The sequence below is a fragment of the Symphalangus syndactylus genome, chromosome 7 (genome assembly GCF_028878055.3).
Source record: "Symphalangus syndactylus isolate Jambi chromosome 7, NHGRI_mSymSyn1-v2.1_pri, whole genome shotgun sequence".
Lineage (NCBI taxonomy): Eukaryota > Metazoa > Chordata > Mammalia > Primates > Hylobatidae > Symphalangus > Symphalangus syndactylus.
This window is the reverse complement of record NC_072429.2, coordinates 70,272,311-70,295,692: the sequence shown is the minus strand read 5'-3', so window position 1 is coordinate 70,295,692 and position 23,382 is coordinate 70,272,311. Positions and strand designations below refer to the sequence as shown.

Genomic DNA, 23,382 nt, shown 5'->3' with positions numbered 1-23,382 from the left:
GGTGGCTTTTATACTCTCTACTTTTAATTTACTAAATTTTAAATATTTTTAAATAAAAAATACATACTTATGGAAAAAATTTCAATTAGAACAGTAAAGCAAAGAATAATAACCTCAGCTCCCAGAATTAATCATTGTTGTTTCTTGTGTAGTCTTCAAGAACTGTCCTGTGTAGTCTTCAAGAACTGTCCTGTGTATATAAGAATATTTTTATGTGTTCTTCTGTACTTTTTTGTTTTTTCCACCCATAAGATCTTCCTATATATACATTAGTTTTGTAATTTTCTGTATTCTTATCAAGACTTATGGATCTATCACATTGTTTCTAATGGCTGCATGATATTTTCTTGTATAAATACCATAACCAGCACTTGATTAATGGACGATTCCAGTTTTTTGGTTTTGGGTGTTCTTTACATATAAACTATGCTACGCTATGCCTCCATGTACATATGTGTCTGGACAGTTGAATGAATAGACCCTGTAAGAGAATTGATAGGTTAAAAGTATTTACATTTTAAGTTTTAACATACCTTGCTTGCTTTTAGTCTCCCGGCACAGTCACACGAATTCACTCTTTCTCTCAGTGGCCAAGTGCTTCTGCCAGCATGTGGTTCCCAGGGAGGCTGATCATCTTGTATTGGTAGTTTGTATCACGTTTCCTTGGAATGCCTGTTTGCATATTTTGCTCATTTTTTCCATTGGGTTGGCTTCCCATTTCTTATTGATTCATGGGAGTTTTTTGTACATCAAAGAAAACAAACTGCTTGTTAATTGTGGCAGATTTTTTCTTTTTTGTCCTCTTTTGTTGTTGTTGTTTTACCAGTTTGCTGTCTTTTAGATGTTTCTACTTGGGGAAATTTTTGGACACAGTTTTAAATTTTTATGTGGTCAGTCATTTCTTTTATGGACCTTGTGTCATACTAGAAAAACCTTTCTCCAGTTTACAATTATGTTTAAAATGTATCCATATTTTGTTTTAGTTCTTTATAAAAATATTTTGATTTTTTGATCCTTTGGAAATTTATTTTGGTGTAAATAGAGAGGGATCCAGCTTTTTTTTTCTCTCTGGATAGGTAGTCAGTTATTCCCAAGTAAGTTTCTTTTGCTTAGTGATTTGCACTCTTATTTTTATTATTTTTATATGCAATCTTATTTCTATTTAGGTATACTTCAGCAATATCAATTTGGGTATACTTCAGGAATATCAATCATTGGGTGGTCTATTCCCGTGTTGGTACCAAGCTTTTAATAACTATAGTTCTACAGTATGATTTATTATTTGGTAAGTGTAGTTGCCCTTCATTTATTTTCTTTTTTAGAATTTTTCTTGCTTGAATGAAAAAAGCTTGAGGGAAATTCTTTAAATTTAATGGGGTAATTCTGCTTGACGTAAGTATTCATATACTTTATATACGTATATTTTAAAATTTTTTGGTTACAGTGAGGCTCCTAGTTATTAACTGTTGCTTTGAGATTCACTGAAGAAATCAGGTGTGTAGGCCTGGAGAGGTGGGACAGCATTTTGAAAGAGTGGAGTCAGGAGTGGTAGGAAGTGGGCTGCTTCCTGCCTCTGTTACTAGATTGCTGTGGGGGCTCGAGCAAGTCACTGAAGTGTCCCTCATGCGTTCCCACGTATAGGACAGCCTCTCCCAGTACAGTTACTGATATTTAGATATAATGAGTAGTTTTCCATCACTATTTTTCATTCAGTTGTGAGAAATAAATGAGTTAATAAATTTATAAATATTTCAAAACCGGTGGAGCCTAGTATAAGAACTTGATGATGATGATATTGTTGTGGTTATTTTTTCTGTTTTACTTTAGTTGAAGGGAGCCTAATTTTCTCATGTTTCAGAAAATAAGGAGGAAGTGGGGGGACGAGAGGAGAGAGAAAGAGAGATACAGATATAGATACAGATATAGATACAGATATAGATATAGATATAGATTGAACTTCCTGCTGTTGCCCCAGCCCCAGCACTCACCAATTTCTGCTAGGGTGCTGAAGGCAGACCTGTGTGATGAGGGGATATTTAAGCTGAAACCTTGAAACATGAGAAAGACTTAGGGAAAGATTTGAGGTGGGAATGAGGAAGCATATTCTAGGGCAGAAAGGGCTATGGCGTCCACAGGCAGGGAAGAACATAGTGTGGAAACCTGAAAGCATGTCAGAAGGGCCGAGGAGCAGCGAGGAGGCAGACAGCTATGAATGGAGGCCTGGTGGGAGCAGGGGCCACCTGAGGGCTTAGAGACCCCAGGGCAGGTGGGGGACATTGAATGGCATCCTAGGTGTACTGGGAAGTTGTTTATCGGATCTTAAGGAAGAGCATGGAATGCTCTGACTTAGGTTGTTCTGATTGTGGTGTGTAGGGCAGACCCTGGCAGGAGGGCAGGAGCGGAGCAAGAGACCAGCTATGAGTCACAGCCATTGTGGTGCCAGGTGGGAGTGGGTGGAGAGAAGGGGGCACATCCTGGTTAGTTTTAGAGGTAAAACTTAGTCATGAATTGAATATCAAGGGATTTCTGACTTGCACATAGGTGGCATGTGCTGTTATTGATCCAGGTGATACTGAGGCAAACAACTGGTTTTGAGGAACATATTAGGAGTTTGATTTTGAACTTGTTGTATTGAGATATTTGTGAATATGTGAATTGAACCCTTTAAGAGAAGATGGGCGGCTCTGAAATGGAGAGAAGTTGGCCGGGATATTTACAGGAACTTACTGCATGAGCATTTCCCTTCTTCAAATACATCCCGTATGCAGTCTCCACAACAGTCTTCTCATCGTGTCTTCCAAGTTCATCCTCCTTGCCTACTTGGAAGTCTTCAAAAGCTTTCTGCTTTCTTCAGTGGTATCTAAACTGTTAAACCTGACATTCAAGATCCTCCACAGCTTGCTCCTCACCCAATCCATAGGATTATGTTTTTCACATTACTGTGTCTTGCCTCCCAGTATGAACTCTAAACTCTGAGTTGTCTAGACTCGTCTATAGATCATGAAAGTCATTGTACTTTCCTACCTTATGTGCTTTCTTCTCTCTTTTTGCATCTTTATCGGTTGAGAATTTTCTAATCCTCTGAGACCCAGTATAGGTTTTACCTCTTCCACTATGTCTGCTGGTTTTAGATCAACCAGAAATAAGGGCTCCATTTTTTGTCCATTTGGAGCACTAGTGTGAGCCATGCTTATATCTGCTTTATTTTATTTCAAGCTCTTTATGGAAGTGTGTCTCATTATATTTTCTCTATTCCATAATACCTTGTACATGGTGTGTACTGAATAAATATTTATTTAATATTTTCTCTATTTGGAGATATTTTTCAGGTAGATATCCTTTTGGTTGCAAGTAACAGGAACCAAATGCAGCTGGTTTTAAAAGAAGAGAAAATTCACTAGAACAGTACTGCAAATCTTGAGTAACTTAAGATAAAGTTGAAGGATGAACTGAGCCTTGGGGCAGCCCTGGGAACCTCACCAGCAGGAGCTCATGGACTTTTCATCTAGAGGTCTGTCATTAGTGTAGCTTAACTTCCACTTCCCAGACTCTATGTCAATTCAAAATCTGGAGGAAAAAAATCTGATTGGCTTAGCATTGGGCAGTTGTCTACCTGAGGCCAATCAGCTCTGACCCCTGACAGAAGTCTTATCCTAGACACATGGCTACTGAGATGTCAGATGTCCATAACCCCATGGCTGCCAGAGGTTGAAGGGTTTCCTTCTGTGGACAGAGACATTTGTTCTCTGAAAAGAAGAGTCAGAAATAAATTGCAACAGATGTGTACTACAGCAGTATTGCTAACTTTGGAAACAGAGTCAGTATTGAATACTTTATGGTTTTGAGAAATTGCAGGTGGCTTTAACCAAGGTCATGTTAGTATATTGCAATGGAAATAGGACCAGACTGTTGTCTTTGTTGACTGGCTTCATAAAAACTATTCCTTGCCTCATGCCAATCTTGTTGTTTGTGATATTTACTCACTTCTGATTTGAAGACTTCACCTTCCAAACTTCCTTACATCAAGGAGGAAAAAAAGTCCTGATGATAATAATTTTATTGTATTTAAACATTAGCAGATTATGATAATAGCTACATAGTCATTCTTTGCTCTGTGCATTTGACCATTGCAGATGTTTTAATGCTATAAAAGATCCTGACTTACTCGTCTATATTATTTATATAACTGGGCTATATATCTGAAGGAAGTAATCTGTGAAAGTTTCAAGAGGGCATCAGTTGGTTAACTTTGCAAAAATAGGAAAAATATGGAAAATGTAAGTGTTTTAAAAGAAAAACAAATTTAAATCTTTGTTCTTGAAATTCATCATTTATGCAAAGTAATTTTTTTTGCAAGGATGATTTGGTAAAGGATAAAAGTTTCCGGCCAGGCGCGGTAGCTCACGCCTGTAATCCCAGCACTTTGGGAGGCCAAGGCGGGCGGATCACGATTCAGGAGATCAAGACCATCCTGGCTAACACGGTGAAACCCCGTCTGTACTAAAAATACAAAAAATTAGCCGGGCGTGGTAGTGGGCACCTGTAATCCCAGCTACTCAGGAGGCTGAAGCAGGAGAATGGCATGAACCCGGAAGGCAGAACTTGCAGTGAGCTGAGATGGTGCCACTGCATTCCAGCCTGGGCGACAGAGCAAGACTCCATCTCAAAAAAAATAAGTTTCCATGGAACAAAAATTTCGCCCAAGTACATTGGGTCACTATGTGGCAGCAGTAGGCAACCTATCAGGAATAACTGTGGTTAAGAAATGTGGTTGATGTTTTTAAGGTACTGGGAAAGATGTCAGTGGTGTATACCAGGTCCTTCTTCTGTCACTTAAAAATTTTAATAACAATTTTCTGACCACCTTCTCTCTATGGAACACATAGATCCAGATGATTGAAAAATTCATTTTCTCTCCTACTGGAGAAATGGTTAAAGGATATGAACACACAGGAAGAAATGTGAAGAGCCGATCAACAAGTGCAAAGATGCTTAACCCTGTGAATGATCAGGGATGTGCACACTTAAATAGGAGAGATAAAACATTTCACACCCATCAGATAGGTATGCATTTAAAAGTTTAAAATTACTCAGTGATGCTGATAATGTGCCACAGCTTTCAAACACTGCTGCTGGGCATTTCTGTCAGCACAGGGTCTCTACAGAGCCATCTCACAATTGCCGGTGTAGTTGAGAACAGACTGTCCAAGAATCCACTAGGCTAGTGTATACCACTGAGAAGCTAGCATGTATGTGCCCAGTGAAACAAGTATAGTACATGCATGTTACAGTTTTGTTTTAATGTGAAAATTTACAAAACTCATAAGTGTCTACCAACAGTGAAATAGGTAAGTAAAAAGTGGTATAGTCAGAATACTTTATAGCAATGAAAATTAGTGATCTACAGCTGCTGTGTCCTTGCAAAATGGTTTGTTTGTATGTGTGCTATTAAAAAAAATAAAAGCAGATAATAATGAAATGCCAAATTCAGGAGAGAGTTGCCTCTAAGGAGAACAGGCACAGGAAGAGGAATATAGGACATTTCAACCATACCATTAAAAAAAAAAACTAAAGAAAAATTTGGATCATGTTAAAATTTGACAGAAGGTGATGGGTACATCTACTTGTTATTTTTTTTCTCCTATCTTTCTGTGCCCTTAAATATTTCATAATAAATAGTCATTATCTGTATCTTAAAATATTTCTCAAAGAATTTTTCCATTTTTGGATGATTAAGCTGGGAATGGGGGAGTCAACTTGTTCAAAGTAACAAAGTAATTAAGTAGTTGAGCTGTGATCAAAAACAAGTCTGTCTTGTTCCAAAACTCATGGCCCTCCTTTCTCGTTAGTCTGATTCTACGATGTAGAGAGGAAATATAAGCTTGAACGTATGAACCTGCAGTCGCCTTTGACCTATCTCTGACTATTCCCTCTCTCTTCCACCCTCTCTGGCACACACTTGTCTGTGCACACATGCACACCTGTACATATCATCCTTTCTGAAAGATTGTGTGTTTCTCACAGTCAGGGTCAGTCCAAGACAGCTGGTGTCTGGTGAGCCAGTAGGTCCTCTCTGTCCGTGGTATGAGAGTTCCTCCATGTTCGTCTGTGGTTATGGGCATGTGGGATGTTCTAAAATACAGTATGCTAGGCCAGGCGGGGTGGCTCACTCTTGTAATCCCAGCACTTTGGGAGGCCGAGGCGGGCGGATCACGAGGTCAGGAGATGGAGACCACGGTGAAACCCTGTCTCTACTAAAAATACAAAAAAAATTAACCGGGCGTGGTGGCGGGTGCCTGTAGTCCCAGCTACTCGGAGAGGCTGAGGCAGGAGAATGGCGTGAACCCGAGAGGCAGAGCTTTCAGTGAGCCGAGATTGCGCCACTGCACTCCAGCCTGGGCGACAGAGCGAGACTCCGTCTCAAAAAAAAAAAACAAAAAAAAAACCAATATGCTAAAATGGTGGCTTCTAGTTATCCTTTCCTAAAGGTGTTTCTTCTGCCTTGGTTCCTGTTAGAAATGACTACATGGGCCGGGTGCAGCGGCTCACACCTGTAATCCCAGCACTTTGGGAGGCTGAGGTGGGAGGATGGCTTGAGCGCAGGAATTTGAGACCATTCTGGGCAACAAAGTGAGACCTTGTCTCTACAAAAAAAATTTAAAAAATAGCCAGGCATGGTGGCACATATCTGTAGCCTCAGCTACTTGAGAGGCTGAGGTGGGAGGATCACTCAGTCCTAGGAGAGTCAAGGCTGCAGTGAGCTGTGTTCACACCACCACACTTCAGCCTGGGCAATGGAGTGAGATCCTGTCTTAAAAAAACAAAAAACAAACAAAGTAAATAATTAATTAAAAAATGACTACACGAAGAATTCAGGATTTGCTCTGCGGGTTAAGACAGTATTTGTCTTTTTGGTTGTCTACAGAAGACATTCTTGGTGTTCCTCATTGTCTTTTGTATAGAAATCTTCTTAGAAACCAAGAGAAAAGTTTTAACAGAAAAATAAATACAAATTTTAAAATATTAAATTTAAAACCAAATGACATGTAAACTATAGGGGCTAAAAAGAATAGCTAACATTTGCTAAATGCTTATATGTTAGCATTTATTACTGCATCTCCAATTTGAAGATGAGGAAACAACCTTATCAAGGAAACTACCTTAGGGAAGTTAAATAAATTCCCTAAGGTATCCCACTAGTAGGGAGTAGGGCCGAGACCACAACAGTGTTTGAGTCAGACACCACCTTTATGGGGAAAGACCTTCTAGGCTACTACCACTCCAAGTGGTCTTCTCCATTTCTACATCTGCTGTATGCAGGGTACATTTGCTTTGTATTTTTAGTTCAGTTTTTCCTTCAGCTTTTAAATTGGATATAAGGATGCAAGAGCAAGGATGGACTTGAAAATTTCTTTATACTGCTGTAGCAGCTAACATAGCATGTGGGAAGTTGGCATTCAGTATATTCTTAGATATTAGCTAGTTCTCACCGAGGAAGCAATAGCTTAAGCCGAAGGTACCTAAAATTTGTTATGGGTTGATGCTGAGAATTTTGCAGTACTACCTGAGCTGCTAAGTCTCACCAGTCTTACTGATGTTAAATTCTTCACTGAGGAAGTTCATTTGGACTTCATGGTTTTCATGAGTTTAACTTAAGCATCGTCGTACCAGGTTGTTCACAGCTGAGCAAATGTACCTTTTTATGCCATCCTTTCTGGGAAAGAAAATTAAATATGCCTATCCAAACTTTTTAAAACAAATTATCAGGTCTGCTGTTTTCATTTTATCTTCCGTTTATTCTTTAAGGCACATTCTTACCAAGGTCCCATGGATTTCTTGTGTCTGTACAATTTCTCTTTTGTCAAATGCAGAACACTTTTCAGTCTCTTGTCACCTGAAGACAGCATGAATGTTGTTGATATTTCCAAGGTTCCAATCTGGACCTTCTCTTCTTCCTTTCACATACTTTTCCATAGATAGTCTTCTCCAGCCCTCGTGCCTTCACATCCTGATTCTCATGATTTCTGAAGTTGTGTTTCCATCCTACATCACTCTTAGAACTCCAGACCTGCAGAGCCACTGCCTGTTGACCAGTTTTTCCCCAGGTATCCCATAGGCACCACAACATTCACGCATCAAAACCAGCTTGAGTATTAGCAACTCCTGCCTGAATGTATTTCCTGCTATTGAATTTGGTCCTCAAGTGTTAACTGCATCCTTTTCCTCATTTTCTTTTCAGTCCACCTCTCTATTCCTACTACCTCTCAGATCCTCTCAGTGTCTTGCTCTGACTATGGAAGAGCCTTCTAGCTAGCTGCCCTCCCCCACACCAGTGTGGTTTCCTCCCTCTCTCTATCACCATTCAAATGTTGTTCGAATGGTCAATTCCACATTACAATCTGAGGTTGTTGGCTCCTGTGTCAAGCTGCCAGTGGCTCTCTCCTGCCTCAGAATCTTGGTCCTCCTCTTTCTTCTCCCTGGAATGTCCTTCCCTCCTCTCTCTGCCTAATTAATCCACACTTAGCATTGAACTTCAGGTGCCAGATTCTGGGAAGCAAACCTCTTTTCTTTTCTTTTTTTTTTTTTCTTTTCTTTTCTCTTTTCTTTTTCCTTTCCTTTCCTTTCATTCTTTTGTTCTCTTTCTTTCTGTCTTTCTTTTCTTTTCCTTCCCTTCCCCTTCCCCTCCCTTCCCTTCCATCCTTTCTTTCTCTTTCTCTCTCTCCCTTTCCCTTTCCCTTTCCCTTCCTTCCTTTCTTCCATCGTTCCGTCCTTCGTCCTCTCCTCCCCTCCCCTCCCCTCCCATCCCTTCCTTTCATCTCACTCCGTCGCCCAGGCTGGAGTGCAGTGGTGTGATCTTAGCTCACTGCAGCCTCCACCTCCCAGGGTCTCAAGCCATTCTCCTGCCTCAGCTTCCCCAATAGCTGGGATTACAGGTGTGCGCCACCACACCTGGCTAATTTTTGTATTTTTAGTAGAGACAGGGTTTCGCCATGTTGGCCAGGCCGCTTTCAAACTCCTGGCCTCAAGTGATCTGCCTGCCTTAGCCTTCCAAAGTGCTGGGATTACACCCACCCAGCCAGAAACAGACCTTTTCTGACACTGAACTCTTCTCTTTCCCTGTGTCCCTCCTGGCTTTGTTGCCGTTCTTATGTGTTCTCCTTGGAGCCCAAGCAGTACCTCCATGGCAGCATTCCTACCAGTGTTTTATAACTATCTGGGTCTGGCCTCCCCCATCCTCACAAACAGCATGAATCCTCTTCACGGTTGCATGTGAATCCCCAGCCCAAGCCGCCTTGTGGTTGGTTATTTGTTGACTTATTTCTAGGATAGTGGTTCTCAACTGGAGGTGATTTTGCCCCCAGGGGACATTTGGCAACCTCTAGCGACCTTTTTGATTGTCCTGACTGGTGGGGCAGTGCTCCTGTCATCTAGCGGGGAGAGGCCAGGGTGCTGCCAAGCACCCCATTGCACACACATCGGCCCACCTCATGGTCCAGTCCCAAATGGCAAGAGTGCCAGGGTTGAGAGACAGTGCTGTAGGACAAAGGGCAAATTTTTATGGTACTTAAGAGATGTCATAACAGAAAAGATGAAGTTAATTAAATATGGAGTTCTTAAGTAATGTGTAAAGGGTTTTAGCGTTAGAGAGCTTCGTTTTCATTCTGAACTGCTCTGGATCTCTTGGTGGCCCAATTTGATTGTTTATTCACAATCTCTCTTGTGAGGCAGACCTGTGCCCCAGTGGTTACTAATGGGTTAACAGGGACCTGGAGTGAGTTAGGCACAAAACTAAAATGGTGAGGACAGTAGAACTAAGCTCTGCATTTATTTTAGAAATTTAGACATTTACTTTTTCTTAGTGCGCCTGATAGAAGGTGACTTCCCAAGCAGTTTTTTTGACGAGGTATGGAGATGAATGGTTCCTTTTTTTGACTCTTAAAAAGAATTTAGCTGGGGTTGGTAGTTCATGCCTGTTATCCAAGCACTTTGGGAGGCTGAGATGGGTGGATCACTTGAGGTCAGGAGTTCGAGACTAGCCTGGCCAACATGGTGAAACCCTGTCTCTACTTAATATACAAAAATTAGCCGGGCATCGTGCTGGGTACCTGTAATCCCAGCTACTTGGGAGGCTGAGGCAGGAGAATCACTTGAACCCGAGAAGCAGAGGTAGCAATGAGCCGAGATCATGCCACTGCACTCCAGCCTGGGTGACAGAGTGAGACTCCGTCTCAAAGAAAAAAGAAAAAAGAATTTAACCATATAATCCTCAGAAAAAAGGCCGTTTGTTGTATGTAGATTAGCTAATGATGTAAATCCTAGTGCCACCCCCAATATTTAGGTAGTGAATTAGATGGGACTTTTGGTGCACTGGAAGTTAGGATATTGAAGGATGAATTGTTGCTGACACAGAATAACATGGGATTGACCTATACAATCAAGTGATAGGAAAATAAAATCCTATTGTGCTTTAAATTTGGCATGTGTCTTGGCAAAGACAGAAAACATCAGAGAAGGTTTTGATTATTCCCGCCAGAATTAGCCATATAATTTTTTTTCTTTTTTATTGGCCATACGATATGAATTCTTGTTTTAATATTATACAGTTTTCAAAAAATTATTGTTTTGAAAGTTTAGAAATCTGAGTTGGAGAAAGAAACATTTTAGGAAATGTTAGGAAAAGGAGACAATGACTCATATTCTTAAATAGTTCCTGTTGATATTTGCAATTTCAAACTAGTCTCTGGAAAATAATTATATAATTGTATGGAGAGAGTCAAGTCTTTATCTTTACCCTTGGGGACTTCTTTTGGCAAATTAAATGATTTATACCTGAAGAGAGAATTTAGCTTCGTGTTAAATTTCAAAATCCAAGAAATACTTTCTTTCCAGTAGCTGTCAGATTGTAGTGACGATCATCAGCCTTTCAGATGAGTGTTACTAGTTCAGTTTTGGAGATTTCTTCTATGTGTGGTACTGTCTTGTAGTTTTCTGAAAGAAGATTGAAGTATTTGTACTTATTTTTGTGGGTTCTGTGAGATAAAGTCCGGCTTACAGTTGATTTAACCTCTTCTTATCTTTGTCTTGGTTACTTTTGGATTTTGTCAGAACAGAAGTTTAAGCTGCAGATACTGTATTCAAAAAGGTCCTTCAAGAACTATAACTGTAAGGGAATGGAATGATAGATGTATATAAATGTGGACTTGAATAAAGTATGCTTTGTATTTAAAAATATGCCTTTCTTTTAATTTTTTTTCAGCGAAGTTCTGTAGAAATTTTAGAGTATTCATCAGATAGTGAAAAAGAAGATGACTTGGAAAATGTCCTACTCATTGATTCAGAATCCCCTCACAAACACCACGTGCAGTTTGCATCGGATGCAAGACAGATTATGGAGAGACTGATAGATCCAAGGACAAAATCAACAGAGACCATTTTGCATACACCTCAGAAACCCACAGCTAAGTTTCCCAGGACTCCAGAAAATTCAGCAAAGAAGAAGCTTTTAAGGTTAAATTATACCCTTTTAAATACTCTTTTTAAATTTTTCTCTTTCTTTAAAAACCCAAATATCTAAAATGTTAATTTTAAGATACTTGTATACGAAGTCCTAAATTCTGGAGCTGATTAATGGAACGTTCATCCAAGTTGAGGGTCATGGCTTTACTCATGCCCCGCGGATGTGACTGCCTTTCTTAATGGAGATTTATTTGGGTTATCAAATGTTATTGAGAGTCAGTGTTCTAGATGCTGTGGAGACAAGTGTATAATTGTTCTGTTCTTGAGTAACTTATAATGTAAAAAGGGAAATGGAAGTATGTATAGATCGTGTCAAATTACTTTTATGGGAGAGGGCAACACTTGCAAGTGCGAAAAAGTATGAGAGAGCAGAACCCACAGACAAGACGTATCTGGTGTGCCATGAACTACAGTGTCATTCAGGGGCTGGGCCGTGGCCATGGTGAGCAAAGCAGGAAAGATAACGTGAAGGAGCCCGTAGGGACCTTCCCCAACCCTGTGTAATACAAAGTGCTCTTTGTTGTTTGACCAAACAATGCCAAGCAAAGACTCAATGAAAGTAAGAAAGAGGGGCCGGGTGCGGTGGCTTACGCCTGTAATCCCAGCACTTTGGGAAGCCGAGGCAGGTGGATCACGAGGTCAGGAGTTCAAGACCAGCCTGGCCAACATGGTGAAACCCCGTCTCTGCTAAAAATACAAAAATTAGCTGGGCGTGGAGGCGCGCACCTGTAATCCCAGCTGTGCGGGACGCTGAGGCAGGAGAATTGCTTGAATCCGGGAGGTGGAGGTTGCAGTGAGCTGAGATCGTGCCATTGCACTCCAGCCTGGGCAACAGGGCAAGACTCCGTCTCAAAAAACAACAACAACAAAAAGAAAGTAAAGAGAACCTGTAGGAAGCATTGCCACAAAAGCAAAAGTAGTAGAGCATTTCAAGGCAAAGGAGTTTCAGTAGAAAGAGTAAATGTGATCATGAAGAGCGTAGGTGTTGGATCCACAGATGTTATTGTCACATCATGACCTGGCGTGCACTGAGGGGAGCCCAGGGTCTGTGGCTGAAGTAGCACATGGTTCAAGGAGTGAGGACAGGGTCATGGCTCTTATGTGGGAACTGGGGACCAGGCAGAAGGGCTTCGATAACTCTCTTCGGGATTGCCAGTCACCTTGAAAGGATCCAGCCTCTAGAGAGGGTGCAGGGAATAGGCGAGACAGATTTTGAAACCAGTGGGGGTCTGAATAAACAGAGTTTGCACCATGGCTCTATCAGCATCCTGGAGAAGAGGTAGGGAAGGAAGGTGGAGAGGAGAGCCCCAGCTTGAGGACACCAGTGGAGGAAAGAGCTTGAGGATGTGGCCGAGTCTAGTGGGATGGCTAGGGCACAAAGATCCATTTGTGCCTACTCACCATGAGACAGAAGGCCTTATGCCCAAAGTGAAGAAGTTGTGGCCTCAAAAAAGAATGTAATTTGTAATAGTAATAGAATGTAATTTGTAATAGAAGGTGGTTTGTAATAGTCTCTGGGAAGAAAGGAAGGGAAGCCCATTAAAGGAATTAGCATGTCTTTGTTGGTGAAGGTGATGCCATGCAATTACAGAAAGTCATGTCCCCAGCCCTGCTGAGGGCCTACTACTTGCCAAGCACTGTTCATGCACAGGAGCAAGCAAAGTGGAATGGTTGCTTATAACAGAGAGCAAAGGTGAATGGAGCCCCACTTGTGTCGAGGGAAGGGTAATAAGGAGCCAAGAAGTAAAATAGATGTCAACTCAGAGAGAGAAATTTTATGGAGAAAAAGCAGAAAAGGGGGACAGAGAAGGGTCCAGAGGTGGGGGAGGACATTTCAGTTTGAAACAGACTCAGGGAAGCCCTGAGGAGGTGCCTCATTGAGCAGCTGGAAGAATGGAGTGTGCAGTGGAACAGGTGCTTTTGGTTTTGCATCTTTGGTTGACAATCATGAGGCTTTTGGCCATTTTCAGTTAGACATTATACATCTTAGTGGGACTATGAGTCTGCAGTCCACGGGCAGGCCTGGTGTTGGAGATGTGAATGCGTAGACTTCAGCATCCAGATCTTTTGAAGCATGAGCTAGGTCGGGTCACAGGAGATCCAGTGCTGGGCGAGAGGAGAACCTGTCTAAGGCCTGAGTCCTGGGTGCTCTGCCAAAGTTGGGGTGTGGAGGGAGAGACTGCTGAGGGAGGAGCCAAAGCGAAGGGAGCATGGTGTGCTGAGGCAAGTGAGGAGAGAGGGTGACCCACTGTGACAGATGCTGCCAGGGCTGACCTCTGTGATTCCACGGTGAAGGGCAGGGTGTGCAGCCGTCTCAGCGGCGTGACCAGGCAAAGCAGACTGCCATGGACTCGAGAGAATGGAAAGAGAGAAACTGAAGACAGCATGATGGAACTCTGGAGAAGTTTTGCTTTAAGGGGAGCAGATCAAAGTGTGTTAGTTGAAAGTGAATGTGAGGGTCAAGGTTTCTGATTTTAAAGGTGGTAGAAATTTCATCATGTTTGTATGTTGATAGGAAAGTCCAGGAGAAAAGGGGAAACTACTGAGGCAGGGGAGGGAGGGGACAACTGATGGAGTTGTCTCTGCCGTGGTGAAGGGAGGCACAAACGGGGGTGACCTTGTCAGGAGTTCAAAGTGTGCACCCATGGCCAGGGCGGGCAGAGCCCACGCAGGTGCCGGGATGGACCTGGTGAGGAGCAGACAGGCCATCCACGGGCAGCTGGGAAGGCGGAGTCCCTGCTGTTACAGGCACATGTATCTGGCTTAGGAACTAGTTCTTTCTGATCAATTCTATTCCAGTAAAATGGCGCAGTCCTTCATCAGCTGACAGGGAGGATGAGGAGGGAGTTGCGGAGGTCTGAGGAGGAGAATCTGTGACACGGGCATGTAGTGGGGACAAATGAACTGGAGAAGGGCTCCAGGGCTGTCTGACAGGATCAGGCCCTGTTGGGGAGTCGTGGTCATGGACTGAGTTTGAGACCAATCAGCCAGTGTGGATTCGACCCTTGGGCTGCCCATGTGGGCAAAGCACAAGGATGGTCCAGGGACACACTAAAAGGGGTTGACAGGAGTTCCGAGAGTAGCTATAATAATGACCTATGAAGCCTGAGCTGGGTAAGGTGAGAATGAGAACATGCAAGATGTGGAGTATGGTGAGTTGGGGTAGAACTCACTGATTGAGGACTGGGGAAAGGTTGGTCAAACACTTACAGAGTCACGCTACTAGAGGTGATGAGCTGGGGCAGTAACGATGACGGGCGCCCAGAGTTGAGCCACTGGAGGGAGGCAGTTCGGGACTCTAAGATTAGAGTGGCTGAGGCGGGTGGAGGACACCATCTTGGAGCTGGGCGGGCACTGACATCAGCAAGAATGGTGGCCAGAACCCAGGAGATAAGGCCTGTAAGGGTGGCAGGTCAGTGCCAGGTGCCTGCCCTGGCATTGGGCAGGCTGAGTTGGAGCTAGAGTGTAAGGGAGGGTACCAGATGGTCTTGTAGCTGCAGTGAAAAGCAAGGCCATCCTTCCTGGCCTTTCAGGCCCGGTGAGAGGGTAGGGGAGACAACACAGTGTTGTTTAAGGTCACTGTCAGGCAGTCCTCAACAGAAGGTGGAGGGGACATTCATAGAAGTGGCTGGAGCTGCTCAAACAACATGTAATTAATCATATTCTTCTTGTGATTTCTAGGAACAACTGAATGAGGATGTCTGTTTTGAAGTTATTATGCTTAAATACTAAAAATGAGATTGATGTGCTTAGGGTTGTTAGTCTCAGCCTTCAAACTGGAAGACTTCCTGTTTTACTGAGCTGACTAGAAAGGCCTGTGACTGCCTTGTCTGCCTTTGGTGAAGGGATGGTGGTTTGTGGTGATTAAAAAGAACTTTTTTACCTGATAAAGGCCAGATAGCAAGGACTGAGAGAGGTAGTTGGCATTTGAAGGATGGAGCACATTGGCCCTTCTCTCTCTGGTTTGCCCTGCGGGAAATGTCACTCAGTCTCTTGGGATTTCTCTTTCTTTCTTTCTTTCTTTCTTTCTTTCTTTCTTTCTTTCTTTCTTTCTTTCTTTTTTTTTTATTCATGGAACTATTCAAAGCATAAGTAACAAACATCAATGCAAAATTGTTAGATATTTAAGTGCGTTGGTAATAATAAAGCTATATCTATCTCCCCAGTTTGATGGTCAAGTTGTCTTTCACAGTATTTATTATATCATGAAAAGACAAAATCTACGTCTGATGGGTGTACCTGAAAGTGACAGGGAGAATGGAACCACGTTGGAAAACACTCTTCAGGATATTATCCAGGAGAACTTCCCCAACCTAGTGAGGCAGGCCAACATTCAAATTCAGTAAATACAGAGAATGCCACAAAGACACTCCTCGAGAAGAGCAACTCCAAGACACATAATTGTCAGATTCACAAAGGTTGAAATGGAGGAAGAAATGTTAAGGGCAGCCAGAGAGAAAGGTCGGGTTACCCACAAAGGGAAGCCCATCAGACTAACAGAGGATCTCTCGGCAGACACTCTAGAAGCCAGAATAGAGTGGGGGCCAATATTCAACATTCTTGAAGAAAAGAATTTTCAACCCAGAATTTCATATCCAGCCAAACTAAGCTTCATGAGTGAAGGAGAAATAAAATCCTTTACGGACAAGCAAATGCTGAGAGATTTTGTCACCACCAGGCCTGCCCTAAAAGAGCTCCTGAAGGAAGCACTAAACATGGAAAGCAACAACCGGTACCAGCCACTGCAAAAACATGCCAAATTGTAAAGACCATTGAGGCTAGGAAGAAATTGCATCAACTAACGAGCAAAATAACCAGCTAACATCATAATGACAGGATCAAATTCACACATAACAATATAAACCTTAAATGTAAATGGGCCAAGTGCTCCAATTAAAAGACAGAGACTAGCAAACTGGATAAAGAGTCAAGACCCATCAGTGTACTGTATTCAGGAAACCCGTCTCATGTGCAGAGACACACATAGGCTCAAAATAAAGGGATGCAGGAAGATCTACCAAGCAAATGGAAAACAAAAAAAAAGCAGGGGTTGCAATCCTAGTCTCTGATAAAACAGACTTTAAACCAACAAAGATCAAAAGAGACAAAGCCATTACATAATCGTAAAGGGGTCAATTCAACAAGAAGAGCTAACTATCCTAAATATATGTGCACCCAATACAAGAGCACCCAGATTCATAAAGCAAGTCCTTAGAGACCTACAAAGAGACTTAGACTCCCGCACAATAATAATGGGAGAGTTTAACACCTCACTGTCAACATTAGACAGATGAATGAGACAGAAAGTTAACAAGGATATCCAGGAATTGAACTCAGCTCTGCACCTAGCGGACCTAATAGACATCTACAGAACTGTCCACCACAAATCAAGAGAATATACATTCTTCTCAGCACCACATCGCACTTATTCCAAAATTCACCACATAGTTGGAAGTAAAGCATTACTCAGCAAATGTAAAAGAAAAGAAATTATAACAAACTGTCTCTCAGACCACAGTGCAATCAAATGGTACTGGTGTCCCAGTACCAGTATCTCTGGGACACATTTAAAGCAGTGTGTAGAGGGAAATTTATAGCACTAAATGCCCAGAAGAGAAAGCAGGAAAGTTCTAAAATTGACACCTTAGCATCACAATTAACAGAACTAGAGAAGCAAGAGCCAACACATTCAAAAGCGAGTAGAAGGCAAGAAATAAATAAGGTCAGAGCAGAACTGAAGGAAATAGAGACAAAAAACCCTTCAAAAAATCAGTGAATCCAGGAGCTGGTTTTTCGAAAAGATCAACAAAATCGATAGGCTGCCAGCAAGACTAATAAGAGAGAAGAATCAAATAGACACAATAAAAACTGATAAAGGGGATATCACCACCGATCCCACAGAAACACAAACTACCATCAGAGAATACTATAAACACCTCTATGCAAATAAACTAAAAAATCTAGAAGAAATGGATAAATTGCTGCACACATACACCCTCACCAGACTAAACCAGGAAGAAGTTGAATCCCTGAATAGACCAATAACAGATTCTGAAAATGAGGCAATAATTAATAGCCTACCAACCAAAAACAGTCCAGGACCAGACGGATTCACAGCCGAATTCTAACAGAAGTACAAAGAGGAGCTGGTACCATTCCTTCTGAAACTATTCCAATCAATAGAAAACGAGGAATCCTCCCTAATTCATTTTATGAGGCCAGCATCATCCTGATACCAAAGCCTGGCAGAGGCACAACAAAAAAAGAGAATTTTAGACCAATATCTCTGATGAACATCAATGCAAAAATCCTCAGTGAAATACTGGCAAACCTAAACCAGCGGCACATGAAAAAGCTTATCCACCACAATCAAGTTGGCTTCATCTCTGGGATGCAAGGGTGGTTCAACATACGCAAATCAGTAAACGTAATCCATTATATAAACAGAACAAAAGACAAAAACCACATGAACATCTCAATAGATGCAGAAAAGGCCTTCGACAAAATTCAACAACGCTTCATGCTAAAAACTTTCAATAAATTAGGTATTGATGGGATGTATCTCAAAATAATAAGTTATTTATGACAAACCCACAGCCAATATCATACTGAATGGGCAAAAACTGGAAGCATTCCCTTTGAAAACTGGCACAAGACAGGGATGCCATCTCTCTCATCACTCCTATTCAACATAATGTTGGAAGTTCTGGCCAGGGCAGTCAGGCAGGAGAAAGAAATAAAGGGTGTTCAATTAGGAAAAGAGGAAGTCAAATTGTCCTTGTTTGCAGGTGACATGATTGTATACTTAGAAAACCCCATAGTCTCAGCCCAAAATCTCCTTAAGCTGATAAGCAATTTCAGCAAAGTCTCAGGATACAAAATCAATGTACAAAAATCACAAGCATTCCTATACACCAATAACAGACAAACAGAGAGCCAAATCATGAGTGAACTCCCATTCACAATTGCTTCAAAGAGAATGAAATACCTAGGAATCCAACTTACAAGGGATATGAAGGACTTCTTCAAGGAGAACTGTAAACCACTGAACAATGAAATAGGAGACAAATAAATGGAAGAACATTTCATGCTCATGGATAGGAAGAACCAATATTGTGAAAATGGCCATACTGCCCAAGGTAATTTATAGATTCAATGCCATCCCCATCAAGCTACCAATGGCTTTCTTCACAGAATTGGAAAAAAATACTTAAAGTTCATATGGAACCAAAAAACAATCCACATTGCCAAGTCAATCTTAAGCCAAAAGAACAAAGCTGGAGGCATCACGCTACCTGACTTCAAACTCTACTACTACAAAGCTGCAGTAAGCAAAGCAGCATGGTGCTGGTACCAAAACAGAGATATAGACCAGTGGAACAGAACAGAGCCCTCGGCAATAATACCACACATCTACAACCATCTAATCCTTGACAAACCTGACAGAAAGAATGGGGAAAGGATTCCCTATTTCATAAATGGTGCTGGGAAAACTAGCTAGCCATATGTAGAAAGCTGAAACTGGATCCCTTCCTTACACCTTATACAAAAATTAATTCAAGATAGATTAAAGCCTTAAATGTTAAACCTAAATCATAAAAACCCAGAAGGAAACCTAGGCAATACCATTCAGGCCATAGGCAAGGGCAAGGACTTCATGTCTAAAACACCAAAAGCAATGGCAACAAAAGGCAAAATTGACAAATGGGATCTAATTAAACTAAAGAGCTTCTGCACAGCAAAAGAAACTACCATCAGAGTGAACAGGCAACCTACAGAATGAGAGAACATTTTTGCAGTCTACCCATCTGACAAAGGGCTAATACCCAGAATCTGTAAAGAACTTAAACAAATTTACAAGAAAGAATCAAACAACCCGATCAAAAAGTGGGCAAGGGATATGAACAGACAGTTCTCAAGGGAATACATTTATGCAGCCAACAGACACATGAAAAAATGCTCATCGTCACTGGCCATCAGAGAAATGCAAATCAAAACCACAATGAGATACCATCTCACACCAGTTAGAATGGCAATCATTAAAAAGTCAGGAAACAACAGGTGCTGGAGAGGATGTGGAGAAATAGGAACACTTTTACACGGTTGGTGGGACTGTGAACTGGTTCAACCATTGTGGAAGTCAGTGTGGCGATTCCTCAAGGATCTAGAACTAGAAATACCATTTGACCCAGCCATCCCATTACTGGGTATATACCCAAAGGATTATAAATCATGCTGCTATAAAGACACATGCACACATATGTTTATTGTGGCACTATTCACAATAGCAAAGACTTGGAATCAGCCCAGATGTCCTTCAGTGATAGACTGGATTAAGAAAATGTGGCACATATACACCGTGGAGTGCCATGCCACCATAAGAAAGGATGAGTTCATGTCCTTTGTAGGGACATGGATGAAGCTGGAAACCATCATTCTGAGGAAACTATCGCGGGGACAGAGAACCAGACACCGCATGTTCTCACTTATAGGTGGGAGTTGAACAGTGAGAACACTTGGATGCAGGAAGGGGAACATCACACACTGGGGCCTGTCATGTAGTGGGGGAATGGGGGAGGGATAGCATTAGGAGAAATTCCTAATGTAGATGACTAGTTAACAGGTGCAGCACACCAACATGGGACATGTATATATATGTAACAAACCTGCACATTGTGCACGTGTATTCCAGAACTTAAACTATAATAAAAAAAAAAAACCAAAATTTTAAAATATTGTATTTACAGTCATTTTAATTGTTTATTCTTTACCTGGTTGTATAGCTTATTAAAAATATTTTGACTGGAAATCAGTTGGAATATTTTTGAATCTTTATCCTTCTTTACTTCTCCATATTGTTTTTATAGAAATGTTTACCAATGTCAAATTGATACCAGTCATCTTTTGAGATAGGTTACCAGTCTGTTTATAGAAAAGATAATTAGGATATCTTAACTTGCTCAGTGAATTCATCATATTTTTATTCCATCGGAGTTTGGCCTTTATAAATAACTTATCTGGCTGTGTTCAAAAGAGTTAATTTGGATATAGATGGCAGGGCCTTCCTGAACTTTTGGTATGATTTAATTTTTTTACATGAGATATGTTTTCACTAGAAATAGGATTGTTGATTAGAGGACATGGTGTTTCGTAAGCTCAAGTTCTTAAGTTCAAGTGCATGTGACCGGAATTCCCTGCAGGACAGGCCCTAAAGGCCAAACTCAGGTGAGATGCAGATTTTTTCTGAGGGCTCCAGATACTGCTGTGTGTAGAGGGCTCCTGTGCATATGTTTACTGTTGCTCTTACCTTTCGTCCTGTAATCCCCACAGTTTTCTTACAAGGTTCTAGGCTTGACTTTAACCAGATAGTATTTTCAGAGTTCATTTTGCCTTTTTTTTTTTTTTCCTGTAAGGTCACAGCATTGAAAAGCAACATTTGGCAAATAATTATCTAGATAATTGGGCACAGAATACAGCGTTTGCTTCTTGTATTTACTATGCATATCATTTTAAGTAATACCGTTTAAGAGGTGCTAGGTATATTATCAAGACTAAGAGTTTGAACTCTGGAACCAGACTGCCTAGGCGTGTATCCAGCTACACTACTCATTAGACATTTCACCTTGGACAGATGTTTAACATCTTGGTGCCTCAGTTTGTCATCTCTCTATAAAGTGGAATAATAATAGTACCTACTTCACAGTATTGTGTAAAGGGGAAGCATAAACGAGTTACTTCATATAAACAGAATGATACGAAGAAGGGCTTAATAGGCAGTAGAGGTTGACATGTAGAGGTGCTATGGCATATTTCTGAGCATAAGAGGTTTTAACTTTTTCTGTTACATGTGCTACACACAAGTACATTCAGAAATAGTAACCTATAGGAAAACATACTAGGTTTTTCTATAGGTATTAATACTAGCAATTATATATTTATTAAAATATTTCCATCATAATGGAAAGAGCTGTATATAGGCTGCAAGTAAAAAACAACAAAAACAGTTACACCAGTCATGGGCATTTTTTGAAGGTTTACTAAATGCCACGTGCTGCACTAAGTCCATTCTGGTTTTAACAGCTAGTTCCTCATCTGGTTAGTTACGTAATGTTGGAGAAGTTTCTTATCTTTCTCTAAATTCTGTTTTTATCATCTGTGCAGTGGGTATTGATATCTGTTCTTTTAACCTCAAAGGGATATTATTTGAATAAAGATAATGTAGTGAAACGATTAATGAGTTGGTAATAAGATAATAAACGTATGAGATAATACATTGACACCCTATATAGCATGTAGCTATAGTGGTTAACAACTGATCTTTATTTTTCTTGAAATTATAGTTATGTTAGTAGTTGATAACTTCTCTTTCTCTCTACATATGTATGTATTTATTTACTTATATTTATAATTTATATACACCTATATATTTATAAGCATAAATATATCTCAGTAAGTATATGTGTTCATTGATAGGTTAATGCTCTTCTGCAGTGCCTGCATGTCTATCGTTATAAATTGTCTTTCCCTGTACATGGAAGTTTTCTTTTTTATAACATTGGTATCCTTGCTGTGTGTTTGTGATTGATACTCAAATATCTCTGGAGTCCAAATAAGGGACCCATACCCAAGTGCTCTTATTTGAGTGTTCTGTCAACAGTTGGCAAGGTTATTCTTGACTGGAACTCTGAGCCCACTTTACATTTCTTTGTTTGATCCTATGTGCTGAGCTCATTGGGAGCTTTCCCACCTCCATGGCAGCACTCAGCTGTCCTTGTGTCCCTGGTACCTAATGAAGTGCTAGGTGCCAGAATATAGCAGGTGGTAAGTAAGCAGTACTTGTTTTAGGATTGAATAAGTGAACTAAGAAAGAATAGAAAAAGAGGTAAGCTGATATTTAGCTGTCATATTTCCAAGGATATGATGTTTTTTGGATATAATATTAGCCCATATTTCTAAGAATCAGAAAACCAAGCTGCTAAGAAAACAAAAAAAACGAGGATATGGCCTCTGGGAAGATAATGTGGTAACAAATATACTTAAAATTTTGCATGTTTTATCTGTTTGTCTCTGGTTGGGGGGCATACAATATAAATGTTCCAGTGATTCTGAAGTTTTCCTTTTAACTAAACTTAATACATTATAATTCATTAAACAGAGGTGGACTAGCAGAAAGACTAAATGGACTGCAGAATCGAGAGAGATCTTCTATTTCTTTGTGGAGACATCAGTGTATTTCTTACCAAAAGACAGTTTCAGGTAAGGCTTGTGTGGGCACCTGAGACAATGTGTAAAAAAATATTTTAGTTAAAAGAATTCTTTCATTAAAATATATGAAGTTGATTGTTAATATTTTCATGACTTTTAAAAAAATTTTTCCAACATTCTAATTTTAACATATAAAAACTATATATAGTAAATACATTTAACTTGATGAGTTTAAAAATAAGTATACTCTTATGAAAACATCACCACAATCTGTGCTATAAATCTACCCTTGACCTCCAAAAGTTTTGTTCTATTCTTATCGTTAAGAGCACTCTACCCTCTTAGCAAAATTTATTTTATTTTATTTCATTATTTAGAGACAGGGTCTCACTGTTGCCCAGGCTGGAGTGTAGTGACATAATCATGTAGCCTCAAACTCTTGGGCTTAAGCAAATCCTCTCACTTCAGCCTCCCAACTGGCTAAGACCACGGGCTTGTTCCACTGTGCCCAGCTCCTCTTAGCAAAATTTTAAGAATACAATGCAGTATGTTAACTATAGGTACAATACTGTACTGCAGATCTCTAGGACTGGTTTATCTTACATCATCAAAACTTTGTACCCTTTGACGAATACCTTTCTATTGGCAGCCACCATTGTA

At 40.7% G+C, this 23,382-nt stretch overlaps 1 protein-coding gene across 15 annotated transcripts in view; it reads left to right on the top strand.

The window, feature by feature from the left end:
- The window catches only part of SPIDR (scaffold protein involved in DNA repair), a 522,838-nt gene that overhangs the window by 130,836 nt on the left and 368,620 nt on the right, over positions 1 to 23,382 (top strand). For 14 of the 15 annotated variants that reach the window (XR_010121893.1, XR_010121891.1, XR_010121892.1 and 11 more), the window contains 2 exons: positions 11,258 to 11,508; positions 22,673 to 22,773. Coding sequence is in view for 12 of the 15 variants with exons in the window: in XM_063643327.1 (XP_063499397.1) it covers positions 11,258 to 11,508; positions 22,673 to 22,773 (352 nt within the window). In the remaining 3 variants the exon portion in view is untranslated. Of the gene's footprint in view, positions 1 to 9,880; positions 9,905 to 11,257; positions 11,509 to 22,672; positions 22,774 to 23,382 lie in introns of those variants that run through there. The other variant, XM_055286485.2, reaches the window with a different exon arrangement.